The sequence below is a fragment of the Acinonyx jubatus genome, chromosome E2, assembly GCF_027475565.1.
Source record: "Acinonyx jubatus isolate Ajub_Pintada_27869175 chromosome E2, VMU_Ajub_asm_v1.0, whole genome shotgun sequence".
NCBI lineage: Eukaryota > Metazoa > Chordata > Mammalia > Carnivora > Felidae > Acinonyx > Acinonyx jubatus.
In genome coordinates, this window is record NC_069396.1 from 51,749,404 (window position 1) to 51,764,884 (window position 15,481).

The 15,481-nt window shown below is 50.8% G+C and overlaps 2 protein-coding genes across 8 annotated transcripts in view; both read right to left on the reverse strand.

The window, feature by feature from the left end:
* Window positions 1-211: 211 nt before the first annotated feature.
* Window positions 212-10,789, reverse strand: CABP5 (calcium binding protein 5). Of its 3 annotated transcripts, XM_027037959.2 has the most exons (6): window positions 9,098-10,789; window positions 8,145-8,175; window positions 7,046-7,189; window positions 5,996-6,105; window positions 2,377-2,524; window positions 212-754 (listed from the first exon to the last, which is right to left on the reverse strand). In XM_027037959.2, the coding sequence occupies exons 1-6, from the start codon at window positions 9,158-9,160 to the stop codon at window positions 729-731; spliced, it is 522 nt and encodes a 173-aa protein (XP_026893760.1). In that variant the 5' UTR covers window positions 9,161-10,789; the 3' UTR covers window positions 212-728. The 3 variants fall into 3 exon arrangements, with proteins under 3 accessions (XP_026893760.1, XP_053066762.1, XP_053066763.1); XM_053210787.1 differs by having other exon boundaries at window positions 212-2,524; XM_053210788.1 differs by lacking the exons at window positions 8,145-8,175; window positions 9,098-10,789 and having other exon boundaries at window positions 212-2,524; window positions 7,046-7,710.
* A 522-nt stretch (window positions 10,790-11,311) lies between these two features.
* Window positions 11,312-15,481, reverse strand: part of LIG1 (DNA ligase 1) — a 37,800-nt gene continuing 33,630 nt past the window's right edge. For 4 of the 5 annotated variants that reach the window (XM_053210784.1, XM_027037946.2, XM_027037948.2 and 1 more), the window contains exon 26: window positions 11,577-11,786. In XM_053210784.1, the coding sequence (XP_053066759.1) occupies window positions 11,598-11,786 (189 nt within the window). In that variant the 3' untranslated portion in view covers window positions 11,577-11,597. The other variant, XM_027037945.2, reaches the window with a different exon arrangement.

Consider the following 15,481-nt stretch of genomic DNA (forward strand, 5'->3'; position numbering starts at 1 on the left):
TTCTCGTTTGCGCGATGACATTTTGCAGGGGATTAATTCCCCGGGGATCAGCTTGCCCTAAACCTCCGTAATCCAGATTTATGGTTTAATTCAGTGGCCTGAGTATCTTACCCAAGTTATCTTACACCACGAAGTAGGAGGCGGGAGGGAGAAAAGAAACAACAACCACCAGACTGTGCTTCCAGGAAATCAAGAAAACGGACTAAGCTCACTTTGAAAGCCTCTTTAATGGAACCATTTCCAAGCCCAGTCTTCCCAGGAACCCTGTTTATAGCCCCAAGATTGTCATGCCTCCCTCTTACCGACAGAAAGAAACTGAGGAAATCTGAAGCAGCTGAGCAAGAAGGGGGAAGGGTGGCCCATGGGCTGAGCTTTTTGAGAGTCTGACCCAAGAGGACACCAGGGAAGAGACTCTGCTGGGGTGTAGGCATTGGGGGTTACATGAAGTCGAGATGTCATTAACCTCTGGAATTGGTGGGGTGGCGCTGACCTTGGTCCTGATCTCATTTCTAGCTTCTTATCTCATTCTAGAGAGGTTCCCCCTCACCCCGCCCGCCATCCGGGCAAAACCATCACTTTTGGTCCAGCCTCGACTCATACAATGCAAGGCCAGTCACCACGCACCCTCCCACCCTCTCTCCTGGACGGGCCCGAGGGGATCTGGTCTTCCACAAGTGTGGGGTCCATGCCTGCCTGGTGGGGAGAGACCGGGGGCTTCCAGAACCTCCTCAGCGAGACATCATCTTCACAAACTCTGCAAAGAAAAGCCCCTGGTAAGGCGCCGATTTGTAAGAGCACTTTTTTAGCCCTTTACTATGTGTCAGGAACCAAGGGTGATCTTTGGGAAACCCTCTGCTCCTCAGTTTCTTCGTCTCCAAAATGGGAACCACAAGATCGCCATATACCTTACACAAGTTTCCCAGACGGTTAAACGATAGAATGCTTACAAGACCCATGAAGCGTTACACAATCGTTATGACTATCTTATTTCATCTTTCCAACCGATCCTGGAGGCGTAACTACCATTTCCCAGATAAGCAAACGGAGGCCAGTGAGGTTGACCAATGCGCCTGAGGCCACGTGGACGGTGAATGGAAAACTCGGAAGGAACGCACTGACTCTGCGGTGACTCCATGCCCCATGAACTTCTGGGCCCCACCCAGGTCTTGAGGTCCATCTGTCCTTCCCCTGCGTGGGGCTGGCCCGAGGATCTGTCTCTTAGCTCGTCCAGACTTTCAGTGATGCCCCTCGTACACCTGAGCCTGGCGAGACCCAGCGGGCATCCCGACAAGATTTCCTCAGTTACAGCCAGGCCATAAATGCCTCCTGAGTTTCCCTACTGGGAATTACAAGCTGATGGGTCAGAGGACATCCCTGACCGGCCTCCAGGATTTGACATCCCAGGAGGCCAACACAACTCAAGGCAGCGAGGTCTGCAGCGATTACGTCCTTTGAAGGGAGGGGGACAGGGAGGCCTTTGTAGGGCCACAGATACGGGGGATACAGCCAGCTGAGGATGAAGGGACGCTTCATGGCAGAGACTGAGCTGCGCCGATTCCTGAGGGATGGAGAACACCGGGGAAGGTACCGGAAGCGGAAGGGACGTCAGAGGGGGAGAAACCGGATTTAGCGAACACAGAGCAGGCACCCAGTGTGCACCAGAGCGCAGCGACCCCGAGAGTGGGGACAGAAGTGCGGCCGGGGGTGGGGGTCACACCAGGGATGCACCTGAGTATCAGACCGAGAACTCAGCTTTTGTCCCCCGGCAGCAGTTAGATGCTGGGGCGCCTGAACTAGAGTCACCATGATGAGACTCTGACCCTCCCTGTTAGGTCTCCCATGAAAATGGTCTCCACTCCCATCCGCCCAGGATTCCCACGGGTTCCCTTCCGCTGATCCCTCAGTACACGTGGGACGAGCTCTGTGCCAGGACCGGGGTGTGTAGGGAAGAAGGGTTCAGTCCGGGGCCTCCTCGGGAGGAAACAGGCGAGGCGCTATTACGAGCTCGGGTGATGTCACCCTCAGCGCTGCGGCGGAGGCACAAGGGGGCGCCGAGAGGAGGGGTGGGAGCACCTTCCGGTGGTATAACTGAAACTGGGCCAGCGGGAAGGGGCAAGCGCGTTCCCGCCCGGAACGAGCAGCAGCGTCACGCGTGACTTCTCTGGGTGGCTAGGACAGGTAAGAGACGACCTTGAATTTGAACCCCGTGCATCTGACCCCAGAGCCCCAGCTGGTGACCGGTCCACTCTCCCGACGGGACATTTCGTTCTTGACAAAGGCGCCCCGTGAGCCAGGGAGGGACAGGCACGGGGGAGGTAGGAGTGAGCCCTGGCTCAGAAAGCCACCCGCGCGGCGGCTGCCCCCTCGCGACGTCACCTTCAAAGTCGACCGTGCCGTCTCCGTTCACGTCCGCCTCCTGCACGACCTCCGAGATCTCGCGAGGGGTGAGCTTCTCTCCCAGAAGCCTCTGCATGGCCTGCTGCAGCTCCCCGAGGGTGATCTCCCCGTCCCCGTTGGTGTCAAACTGCTCGGGGCAGAGGCGCGGTGTTGGCAAGGACCGTGACCACAACCACAGCGGTCGGGAGCTAAGCTAAGCACCCGTCGTGCACTCGAAAATGTCCTCAGCTCCCGGAGGGCGGATCATTTTCACGGTCGTGTTCACCGCCCCGTGGCAGGTCCCCCAAACGGTGCCTTCCCCACGGTGCAATATTAGTTAAATTAATGAACTATTTTCAAACCTCCATGCTGCACACCCCTAACCAACCCGCACAGAAAGTCTCGTCCGGGCCATCTCCCCAGCGTGGGGGGCGTGGGGGTGGGTGGGGGGTCAGCTAAACCATCCTCGTCTAGCCGCGCTGATGCTAACCCGGCTGAAGCCACAATCGTCTCTTGCCTGGACCGTCATGACGGTCCCCTGATTGGTCCTCTGGATCCCATGGTTGTCCACATCTCAGGACCTCCTGTTCCTGTTCACTTAAGACAGAAATCAGGGGCCCCTGGGTGGCTCAGTCGGTTAAGCATCTGACTTTGGCTCAGGCCGTGATCTCCACGTTCGTGAGGTGGAGCCCGGCATCCGGCTCTGTGCTGACAGCTCAGAGCCTGGAGCCTGTTTCGGATTCTGTGTCTCCCTCTCTCTGCCCCTCCCCCACTCATGCTCTGTCGCTCTCTCTCTTCCTCTGTCTCAAGAATAAAAAAACTTAAAAAAAAAAAATTAAACAGAACTCAGGGCACCTGGGTGGCTCAGTCGGTTAAGCATCCCACTCCCGATCTCAGGGTTCATGAGTTTGAGCCCCGCGTTGGGCTCTGTGCTAACAGCACAGAGCCTGCTTTGAATTCTCTCTCTCTCTCTCTCTCAAAAATAAATAAACTTTAAAAAATAACAACAACAAAAAAATAACAACATAAAACAGAAATCAGATCTTGTCGCATCCCCTGCTGAAAATCGTCCAGTGGCTTCCTCATCCCCCTCCATGATATCCTGGCTCGTTCCGAGACGCACAGACTCCTACGAGGTTGGCCCTGCTTCCGCCAACTCTGACCCTTGTTCTCTCCAGCTCGGGACTCCAAGCTCCAAGACCTTGCTCTTGCCCACATCTGCCTTCCTGCCTTCCAGCGTCCGTCCACACCTGCTGCTTCCTCAGCCTGGAACATGATCCCCCCCACCCAGAGCAGTGCTGTCCAGGAGAAATACAGTGCAAACTGCATGACTGATTTAAAATTTGCTAGTAGCCACGTTTAAAAAAAAAAAAAAACGGTGAAAGAGAACAGCGACTTTTTAAGTAGACCTCACACCCCGTGTGGAGCCCAACGCAGGGCTTGAACTCATGACCCTGAGATCATGACCTGCGAGGAGATCAAGAGTCAGACGCGTAACCAACTGGGCCACCCAGGCGTCCCACACGTAGATGTGTGGCAGAGCCTGATCTCGGGGTCGTGAGGTCAAGCCCCATATTGGGTGTAGAGATTACTTAAAAATAAAATCTTGAGGGGCACCTGGGTGGCTCAGTCAGTTAAGCAAGCGTCCGCCTTCGGCTCGGGTCACGATCTAGCAGTTCGTGAGTTTGAGCCCCGCATCAGGTTCTGTGCTGACAGCTGGGAGCCTGGAGCCTGCTTCGGATTCTGTGTCTCTCTCTCTCTCTCTGCTCCTTCCCTGTTCATGCTCTGTCTCTCTCGGTCTCTCTCTCTCTCTCTCTCTCAAAAATAAATAAACATTAAAAATTTTTTTTAGTAAAATCTTTAAAAATTATTGAGCTATATTACATTTTTTAATTCGCACTGGATTTCGGAAGACTTAGCATACTACCATAGTAAGTACTTATACTTAGCGTGATTAGTTAATGTGCTCAGTGCACACGTATGCTTAAGCCAAGGATACTAAGTCTTAATCCAGGTGTATTTTACCACCAATAGTGCCTCTCAATTCAAACACCAAATAGTACAGGAAATACTTGACCTGTATGCACCTTGTATATAATTTAGAGTTGAAAGGGTAGATCTACATGCCCAAGTTTTTCCAAACAAAATGTTTCCCAATAACTGAATTGAATATTTGTTTTTGTTTTATTTTACTTTACTATTTTATTTATTTTATTTTATTTTTTTATATTTTATTTTATTTTTTTATATTTTATTTTATTTATTTAATTTTATTTAATTTTATTTTTTATATTTTATTTTATTTTATTTTATTTTTTTATATTTTATCTGATTTTATTTATTTTATATTTATTTATTTTATTTTATTTTATTTATTTTATCTTATATTATATTTTATTTTATTTATTTTATTTTTTTATATTTATTTTTATTTTATTTTATTTTATTTTATTTTATTTTATTTTATTTATTTTTATGTAGGCTTCACGCCCAGCACAGAGCCCATTGCAGGCTTGAACTCACGACCCTGAGATCAAGACCTGAGCTGAGATCAAGAGTCAGACCCTTAGCTGACTGAGCCGCCCAGGCGCCCTGTGTATTCCTTTTTAAAATTCAAACAAATTGAATTTATATTCTGTTGAATGTCAAAGGAAATTAAGTAAATAATCGAACTGAAACTAACCAGAATTAGAGAAAATGAACAAATCAGTTCCTCAAGTCATACTGGCCACGTGTCAAGGGCTTGGCAGCCACAGGTGGCCAGTGGCTACCATTTTGGACAGAGCGTTCCTTTCTTTCTTTTTAAAAAATTTTTTTAATGTTTATTTATTATTGAGACAGAGAGAGACAGAGCATGAGCACGGGAGGGGCAGAGAGAGGGGGAGACACAGAATCCGAAACAGGCTCCAGGCCCTGAGCCGTCAGCACAGAGCCCAACGCGGGGCTCGAACTCACGGACCGCGAGATTGTGACCTGAGCTGAAGTCGGACGCTCAACCGACTCAGCCACCCAGGCGCCCTGGACAGAGCGTTTCTGAGATCACAGGCAGTTCTGTCGGACGATGCAATTCTAGATCTTTATGTGAAGCTGGGGCAGAAAAATGACACAGCTGAAAGGGGGAGATCTTCCTGGGATTGGGAACCCACGTTTGCACAGCTCCAAAGTCTTTCCTTCCAAACGCTATGCTGTTCTTTACTTTCGCCGCCTGTATTGAAAGCTCTGAGAAAAGCATTTTATCGGGGGACGAGCGCATTTCAGCAAACGCCTCACCCTCCCTGGGTCTCATGTGTTAAGCATCTGGGTTAAACCAGATTATCTCTTTGCGTTCCCCTCTGGGATCTCAAGTTATTGGATTCCTTCTTCCCATTACAGACAGCGAGATGAGAGGTCCTAACATGGGCTAGGGGACTGCAGGACCTTGGGTAAGATTTAGTAAATTCCACGAGCCTCAGTTTCCTCATACGCATGACTGAGATAAGGGGCTGCTTACTCCCACCGTTATTTGTGATGATTAAAAAAAAAAAATCGGTGTGGGTGGGTTCTGTCCCCGCTTAAAGCCCAATCGTAGACCCCTGGGCTTTCTTCAACTACCTCTAGCATCGCGAAACTCTCAACTCACTTCCTTGAAGGCATCGCGCATCTCCTGGACGCCGATCATCCCCGCCGTTTCCTCAAGCAATTTGGGGGTCATCAGCTCCACAAAGTCGTCAAAGTCTACACGGCCACCCACTGGGGACAGAAGAGGCAGGTCTAAGTGAGATTCCGTGTGCCTAAGCCACCATTACCTTCAAGGTCTGTTCAAGGTAGACCTGTTCTGATCTCTCTACCTTCTGAGAACCTTCCCTCTCGGCCAACCCGGGCCCCAGGGTCCCTCTAATCCAAACCGGGGCGGATGGGGTGCACAGGGTGGCAGTAAGCAGCTGTCCGTGTGACCTCGAGCAAATCTCTTAATTGATTCAGATCTACATTCGCTTCTCTGTTGGTCTGTGCGCGGGGGAGTGCGAATTAAACGGGAGCCACGTCCCTTCCAGATAGGAACATGATCCTGTCCTGGCGTTCGACCTCCTTTCCTCCGTGACATGCCCAGAAGCAAACCTCAGAGCGATTCTGGCCCGGCTTCCTTCTCGAAAAGCCGGTGGTGATGGCAGTAAACCTACATCCCTAACCAAGAGCCTGACCTGCCTCACCTCCTTTGTCGCAATCGCACAAGGAGTGACATCATTTCTGCCTGACGGGTGGGGAAACTGAGACTCAAGAGTGGGGGTTGACTCCATTTTTCAAAAGGGGCCACAGTCGGGGTGCCTGGGGGGGGGGGGCTCAGTCAGTTGAGTGTCCGACTTTGGCTTAGGTCACGATCTCATGGTTCGTGGGTTCGAGCCCCACGTCGCTCTCTCTCCCCCGAAATAAATAAATTAAAAAAAAAAAACCCACAATCAGTAAATGATAGAAATGGGACTTGAGTCCAGATCCTGCCTCTAAGGTCACTGTTTTATTCACTTCAAACGCTGCCTCCCCGAGTACAGCCTGAGCTGCTCAGACTCCCAGTGGCTTCCGGACTCCCAGGGCCGCCTACCCTCTTCCTTACCTGCCGCTCAGCTTCCACATCCTTCCCGATTCCCCCCACCAGCCCGCCCCCAGCCCCAGTCCTTCTTCCCACCCCCGGCCTCACGGTTCATGCGGATTTGCTGGCCCAGTTCAGTCAGCTCCATCTCTGTGGGCATGTAGCCCATCGTCCTCATGAGATTCCCCAAATCCTTACAAGAGATGAACCCATCTCGGTCCTTGTCGAACTCAAGAAACGCTTCCCGAAGCTCTGAAAGGGAAGAGAGAAGAACTTTGGGGGGGACTTGAAACGGTGAATGGGGCAGACTGGCTGGGGAGACTTGAAACAGTCAATGGGGCAGACTGGCATCCCCTGAAACGATCAGGGAGGTGCCCACGAGAGACTTCTCGAGGAACACATCTTTGAAAACCAAAATTTCGAAAAGGGATGACATACAAAATGTGGATGGAGATGTCAGCGTGCAAGTGGAATCGGTTCGTGAGACCGCAAAGGGATGGCCCCGGAGTCTCAGATTCTGGGGGTGAAGTTATGGGAAACTTCAAAACCACCAGAAGAAAAACCAATAGGTTTTGATTCACCTTAAACGTCATGCATATGGATGGGCGCCTGAGTGGCTCAGTCGGTCGAGTTTCCGACTTCGGCTCAGGTCACGGTCTTGCCGTTCGTGGGTTCGAGCCCCGCGTCGAGCTCTGTGCTAACAAACAGCTCAGAGCCTGGAGCTCGCTTCGGATTCTGTATCTTTCTCTCTCTCCCCCTCCCCTGCTCATGCTCTGCCTTCTCTGTCTCTCAAAAATAAATAAATATTAAAAAAAAAAAAAAGTCAGGCATATGGGGCACCTGAGTGGCTCAGTCGGTTGAGCGTCCGACTCCTGATTTTGGCTTACTCAGGTCATGATCTCACGGGTCATGAGATCGAGACCCGTGCCAGGCTCTGCGCTGACAGCATGGAGCCCGCTTGGGATTCTCTCTCTCTCTCTCTCTCTCTCAAAATAAACTCATGCATGTGTCACTCCTGGATCTCCGAGACACTTGGGGATGGGTTTGCCTTCTAAACACTTTGGGAGGTGCCTAAAGTACCATGAGTTCCACAAATCATGGCTAAGTGGGAGGAGAGGGAGGTGGGACAAAAGGGTCTACACGGAGATGCACAAAGAGCAGCTTAGTGGCAGATGACCGTGGGGTGTCTTCTGGGGACAGAGGTTACCTTCGATCTCATCCTGTCCCAGCGGTCTTTCCTGGAAAGGAATGCAGGGAGAGGGAATTTGGGGTCAGGGATCCAGCATCCACTTCTCCAACCACGTCCCCTCCCTCCTCTGAGCGATCCCTCTCCTTTCCTGTTTCTCCTCCATTCTTGCTCGTTCCACCCACCCCTTCCTTCCCTTCCTTCGCTCATCTCCTGCCTCCCACCCACGGCTCTTTGCTTCTCGCCCTCTTGCTCATCGCTTCGCATTTCCTCTCTCCTGTCCTGGAATCTTGATCTCTCTCCCTCTGCCCTTCCTGAACGGACATCCATCCCACTGTGCTGAAAGGGGGCCTTGGACGCCATGGAATCCAGTCCCCTCCTTTTCCAGAAGACAGTGAGGCTTAGAATCAGAGCAAACGTGTTCAGAGTGCCAGCTCTGGGCCAGACGTCCACAGTCCCTTCATTTAAACCTCAGAACCACCCGGTGCAGGGTAGGACCAAATAAATAGCATTCCCATCTTTATAAAAGAGGAAGCGGAGGAACAGAGAGGTTAAGGAAACTGCCTGAGGTCACACAGCTCCTAGGGGCAGAGCCCCTCCCAAGGCGGGGAGACTTTAAATCACTCCCTCCAGGCTGTGCAGCAGGTCAGATGCAGCGGGCGCCTGAGATCTGAGTTCTGAGTCCGAATTCTTCCCGCTACACCCCTGGATTCTTACCCCACCCACCCCATTCTTTCTCCCAAGGCTCAGAATCCCTTTTGTGGGGACCAGCGTTCAGCTACGGTGGGGCCGGAGGATCCGTGCCCCCCACGACCGGTTCCTAACCCGGCTAAGAATTTCCAATCACCGTTGCCGCCCCCGTGTCTGGGACACCGCGAGGGTCAGGCTTGGGGCCGTCGCACCCGACCTGGGAAATCCCACCGAGTCGCTGCTCATCTGAAAGCCTGACAGTTAAAAGCGTGCTGCCGCCTCACCCGCTGTTTCTCGGCGATGCCTTTTCTCAGGAAGATGCAGGCGGGGCCCACAGGGACCTGCATGGAGGGACGGGGGCGGCTCGGCAGGCACCAGGCTCAAGTCGGCTCCCCCTCCTTCCTGTCCCCCTCGGTGGCGGTGGCTCGGCCTCCTTATCTTCTCGGTCACTCCTCCGCCAACTCTTCCTGCCTCTCCCTTGGCCCCTGGTGTCCGAGAGCTGTGACAGCTGGATCAGAAATCTCTACTCGGGTTGGGGAGGGGATCAGAGCTGTGTCTGCCTCCCCATCTGGCTCCAGTGAGACGGGCGGGGATGGGGCGGGCGGAGTCGGGGGAGGCCAGTCTCAGGCTCTGACCTTTCATCCCCAGAATAGGACTGGAAAGATCATTGCAAAAATGGGGATTAGAGCCCAGGGCAGCCCTTCATTCACGTTCCGGGCGCTCACCGCAGGCCGGGCCTCTGCTGGCCTCTGGGCGGGTAAAGACGTAGAGGGCACGGCCCTGGCCGCCGGGAGCTGTGTGCCACCCGCGAGGGCCAGCTGGCGGATGCAGGAACCCAGGGACTGGGTCAGAACCCTGGCTTCAGGAAGCGGGCACGCATCGCGACCAACAGGGTGCTGTCTGGGCTGCTTCTGCTCGTCTCTCTCTTCCGTCTCCCTAAATGATGTGGGGGAGGGGAGGGGAGGAACGAGGTGGGCATCCATGCTGGCGAGGGGGGGTGGTCATAGCCACGTGTCACCGTCCAAGGAGGCAACGAGGGTCTCTACCCCGGGGGTCGGGAGGGGATCCAAGTAGGGGGAGGTGCCCGCAGAGAGGCGGCATGGCCCAGGGTGCCGGGTGGGAACGTGAGCGTGAGTGGAGAGAGGCGGCGTCTACATGACATCTAGCGTCTGGGGCTTGACTTCTAAATAGCATTCTGCACTCAAAGGAACCGAGACCAGGAGACGCGGCGGCTCCCATGACTGGAACAGGACCAGCAGGCAGATGCACCTAGAAACAAATCTTGGGCCATGAGGCCAGCACAGCGTTGTGGGGTCACAGCAAAGGAACACGGACGCCAGCCTGAACAAACTCCACTGGCCAGACCGGGGGCCATTTGGAAATCCAAAGAAAGAACAACAGATTACATAGCATAACACAGGACACCAGGAGTCCCCACAGACAGGAACAAAAAGGGCCAAGCTTGACCACATTTATTTACACGGCACAAAGTACCCCCTTACAACGTACTAATAATTGCATGGGAGAGTCGCTCTGTAGGGGGGACACTGAGCAGACACCCTCTCGATCAAATGATTAAGACGAACATCTCCAGGGGCGCCCGGGGGGCCCAGTCAGTTAAGCGTCCGACTTCAGCTCAGGTCATGATCTTGTGGTTCATGAGTTTGAGCCCCGCATCGGGCTCTGTGCTGACAGCTCAGAGCCCGGAGGCTGCTTCAGATTCTGTGTCTCCCCCCTCTCTCTGCCCCTCCCCCTCTCACTCTCTCTCTCTCTCAAAAATAAACATTAAATTTTTTTTTAATTAGGGGCACCTGGGTGGCTCAATCGGTTAAGCATCTGACTTCAGCTCAAGTCATGATCTCACAGTCCGTGAGTTCGAGCCCCGCGTCGGGCTCTGTGCCGACAGCTCAGAGCCCGGAGGCTGCTTCAGATTCTGTGTCTCCCCCTCTCTCTGCCCCTCCCCTGCTCATGCTCCATCTCTCTCTGTCTCAAAAATAAATAAAAATGTTAAAAAAATTTTAATTTTGTTTTAAATTAAAAATAAATAAATAAAATGAACATCACCAGCGGGGCACATGGGTGGCTCAGTCAGTTAAGCATCCGACTGCTGGTTTTGGCCCCGGTCGTGATCTCACAGTTTCGTGGGTTTGAGCCCCACCTCCGGCTCTGCACGGACAAGCGAGGAGTCTGCTTGGGATTCTCTCTCCCTCTCTCTCTGCCCCTCCCCTGCTTGCACGGTTTCTATCTCTCTCTCAAAATAAATAAATAAATAAATAAATAAATAAATAAATAAATAAATATCAATCAATCAATCCTTCAGTTACACTGGCTACATTTCAAGGGCTTGGCGGCCGCGTGCGGATAAAGGACATTTCCAGCCCTGCGGATAATCCCACCGGAAGGTGCTGGTTCAGACAGTTCCCATCTGTCCCCCGCCGTCCACGTGGGAGCTCCAGGAGCCGCGCCCCCAGCACCCAACACAGACTCTGACACCACGGTGGGGGTTCAATAATTATTTATTGAAAACACAAACGACTGGTGAAATCCCGGATCCCAACTTAAACTGTCCCCGTGCGCGCACACACATCTGACACTCAAAACCCACTCGACTGTGACACCGGATTTGCTGAACAACAGAGGTGATGCCCCCGCTGCCCCGGGGAGGGTGGGAGCCTAGTAGAAATCTTCCGGGTCGGAATCTAAGTCCGCGCCCTGCTGGTTCTGAATCTGACTCTGCTTCTTATACAGAGAGGCCACCTGAGGACAGCGGGTGGGAGCGGGCGATCAGAAGCCCCGGGGGGTACCCCTCCCCCCCCATTCCAGAACCCACCGCCAAGAAGCCGGCCTGGCCAGGCAAGCCCACCCGGGCCGAGGCCTCACCTGGGCACTGGTGGTAGCCTCCTCCGGCTTCTTGTCTTCGCGGACACGAATAAACCGGGGGAAACGGAGGGAGATCCCCTTCTCGCTATCCACCTGGGGGAGGGGGCGATGATGGAGACGCTCCCGGGGTCTAGCCCACAGGCCACCTACACCAGCAGTTTCCTATCCAGTCCCCTCTCCGCTCCCTCCCCTCCGGCCTCAGCTTCCTCATCCACACAATAGGGCCAAGCAACAGGTTATAAAAATTAAATAAGGCAACAAAGTGCTTAGTTAGGACCATACCTGGAGCGTAATACGTGCTTAAGAAACACCAGCTACCACAGCTGTTATTATATTATTATTCTTAGGGCCGAGAGGCAGGATAGCAGAGATGGGGTGCAGGTTCTAGAACCAGAGGCAGGGTGCGAATCCCAGCTCCCAACTCAGGAGCTGCGTGACCTCCACTCCCGGGGCTCTATTTCCCCAGCTGCACACTGGGGATGTTCAGTGTCGTGAGGACAGGACGCGTGCATGTGAGTGCCGAGCCTGTGAGCACAGTGCCCGCTTCGCACAGACGTTCCATAAACGCCGCTCCTGTCACTTGTCACCGGGGCACCCTGACTGTCTAGGGTGGAGTCTGAGTGAGAATTTTCGAAAAAGAAAGTCGATTTAAAAATAGGAGTCCCAGGGCGCCCGGGTGGCTCAGCTGGTTGAGCGTCTGACTTCGGCCTAGGTCATGATCTCGCGGTTCATGAGTTCGAGCCCCGCATCAGGCTCTGTGATGACAGCTCAGAGCCTGGAGCCTGTTTGGGATTCTGTGTGTCCCCCTCTCTCTGCCCCTCCCCGCTCACGCTCACTCGCTTGCTCTCTCTCTCTCAAAAATAAACAAACATTTAAAATGAATAAATAAATAATAATAAAAACAGGGAGTCCCACTACCAAAACTGAAACAGGAAGAAATAGAAAATTTGAACAGACCCATAATCAGTAAGGAAATCGAATTAGTCATCAAAAATCTGCCAAAAAACAAGAGTCCAGGGCCAGATGGCTTTCCAGGGGAATTCTACCAAACATTTAAGGAAGAGTTAACACCTATTCTCTTGAAGCTGTTCCAAAAAAAATAGAAATGGAAGGAAAACTTCCAAACTCTTTCTATGAAGCCAGCACTACCTTGATCCCAAAACCAGACAGAGACCCCACTAAAAAGGAGAACCATAGACCAATTTCCCCAATGAACATGGATGACCGACCAATTTCCCCAATGAATCCTCAACAAGGTATCAGCCAACTAGCTGCAACAATAGATTAAGAAAATTATTCACCACAACCAAGTGGGATTTATACCTGGGATGCAGGGCTGGTTCAATATCCGCAAAACAATTAACGTGATTCATCACATCAATAAAAGAAAGGACAAGAACCATATGATCCTCTCAATAGATGCAGAGAAAGCACTTGACACAATACAGCATCCTTTCTTGATAAAAACCCTCAAGAAAGTAGGGATAGAAGGAGCATACCTCGAGATCATAAAAGCCATATATGAACGACCCAACGCTAATATCAGTGGGGAAAAACTGAGAGCTTTCCCCCTAAGACCAGGAACAAGACAGGGATGTCCACTCTCACCACTGTTATTCAACATGGTATTGGAAGTCTCAGCCTCTGCAATCAGACAACACAAAGAAATACAAGGCATCCAAATCGGCCAGGAGGAGGTCAAACTTTCACTCTTTGCAGATGACATGATACTGTATATGGAAAACCCTAAAGATTCCACCAAAAAACTGCTAGAACTGATTCATGAATTCAGCAAAGTGGCAGGATATAAAATCAATGCACAGAAATCGGTTGCATTCCTATACACCAACAATGAAGCAACACAAAGAGAAATCAAGGAATCGATCCCACTTACAGTTGCACCAAAAACCATAAAATACCTAGGAATAATCTAACCAAGGAGGTGAAAAATCTATATACTGAAAACTATAGAAACCTTATGAAAGAAATTGAAGAAGACACAAAAACATGGAAAAAGATTCCACGCTCCTGGAGAGGAAGAACAAACATTGTTAAAATGTCGATACTAGGGGCGCCTGGGTGGCTCAGTCGGTTGAGCGTCCGATTTCGGCTCAGGTCATGATCTCACAACTGGTGAGTTGGAGCCCTGTGTCGGGCTGTGTGCTGACAGCTCAGAGCTGGAGGCTGCTTCTGCTTCTGTGTCTCCTTCTCTCTCTGCCCCTAACCCCCTTGCATTCTGTCTCTGTCTCTGTCAAAAATAAACAAACGTTAAAAAAAAAATTTTAAAAAAGTTGATACTACCAAAGCAATCTACATATTCAATGTAATCCCTATCAAAGTAACACCAGCGTTCTTCACAGAGCTAGAACAAATAATCCTAAAATTTGTATGGAACCAGAAAAGACCCCGAATAGCCAAAGCGATCTTGAAAAAGAAAACCAAAGCAGGAGGCATCACAATCCCAGACTTCAAGCTATACTATAAAGTTGTAATCATCAAGACAATATGGTACTGGCACAAGAGCAGACACTCAGATCAATGGAACAGAATAGAGAACCCAGAAATGGACCCACAAATGTATGGCGAACTAATCTTTGACAAAAGCAGGAAACAATATCTAATGGAATAAAGACAGTCTCTTCAGCAAATGGTGCTGGGAAAACTGGACAGCGACATGCAGAAGAATGAACCTGGACCACTTTCTTACACCAGACTCAAAAATAAACTCAAAATGGACAAAAGACCTAAACATAAGACAGGAAGCCATCGAAATCCTCGAGGAGAAAGCAGGCAAAAACCTCTTTGATCTCGGCCGCAGCAACTTCTTACTCAACACGTCTCCGGAGGCAAGGGAAATAAAACCAAAAACGAACTACTGGGACCTCATCAAAATTAAAAGAGAAGGAAACAATCAGCAAAACTAAAAGGCAACTGACGGAATGGGAGAAGATATTTGCAAATGACACATCAGATAAGGGTTAGTATCCAAAATCTATAAAGAACTTCTCAAACGCCACACCCAAAAAAACAAAGAATCCAGTAAAGAAATGGGCAAAAGACATGAACAGACACTTCTCCAAAGAAGACATCCAGATGGGCAACCGACACATGAAAAAATGCTCAACATCATCATCAACAGGGAAAGACAAATCCAAACCACAATGAGATACCACCTCACACCTGTCAGAATGGCTAACATCGGGCTCTACTCTTGACAGTGTGGAGCCTGCCTGGGACTCTCTCTCTCCCTCTCTCTCTGCCCCTCCCCTGCTCTTGCTCTCTCTCAAACTTAAAAAAATAAAAATAAAAATACGAGTTCGCCTTTAAATGGAAGTCCACGCCCAATCATAAAAGCATACGTTGGCTACATTTTTGAAGGACCAGAAGAAATCACAAAAGAAATCCATTTTTAATTCAAGATTTCTGGAGGGGAAAGCAAAGAGCGACCCCAGCGCCAGCCACAGGGTAGCGTGTCCCCCGTACGCTGACCCTTGAGAGCTGGTGTTGAGGACTGAGCCACGGGTGACAGAAATCAGCCCGGGGAATTTTAAACCTCGGTAGCAAGAAAATGGATTGAAGGAAGTGAAAAAGCGCCATAAGCTTTTACCCAAAAGAACCGTGTTTTTAAAACTCACTGAAGAGCCAAAGGGGAGATGATTATATTAAAGGAAACAATTTCACGGTTTACTTTCTAAACCTGGGGAATTGCTTAAAAAAAGAAAAAAAAGAAAAAGAGAGACTTTGACCCTGTTTCTGACACCCAAATAAAACCTAAGCTCAAGCTTTCC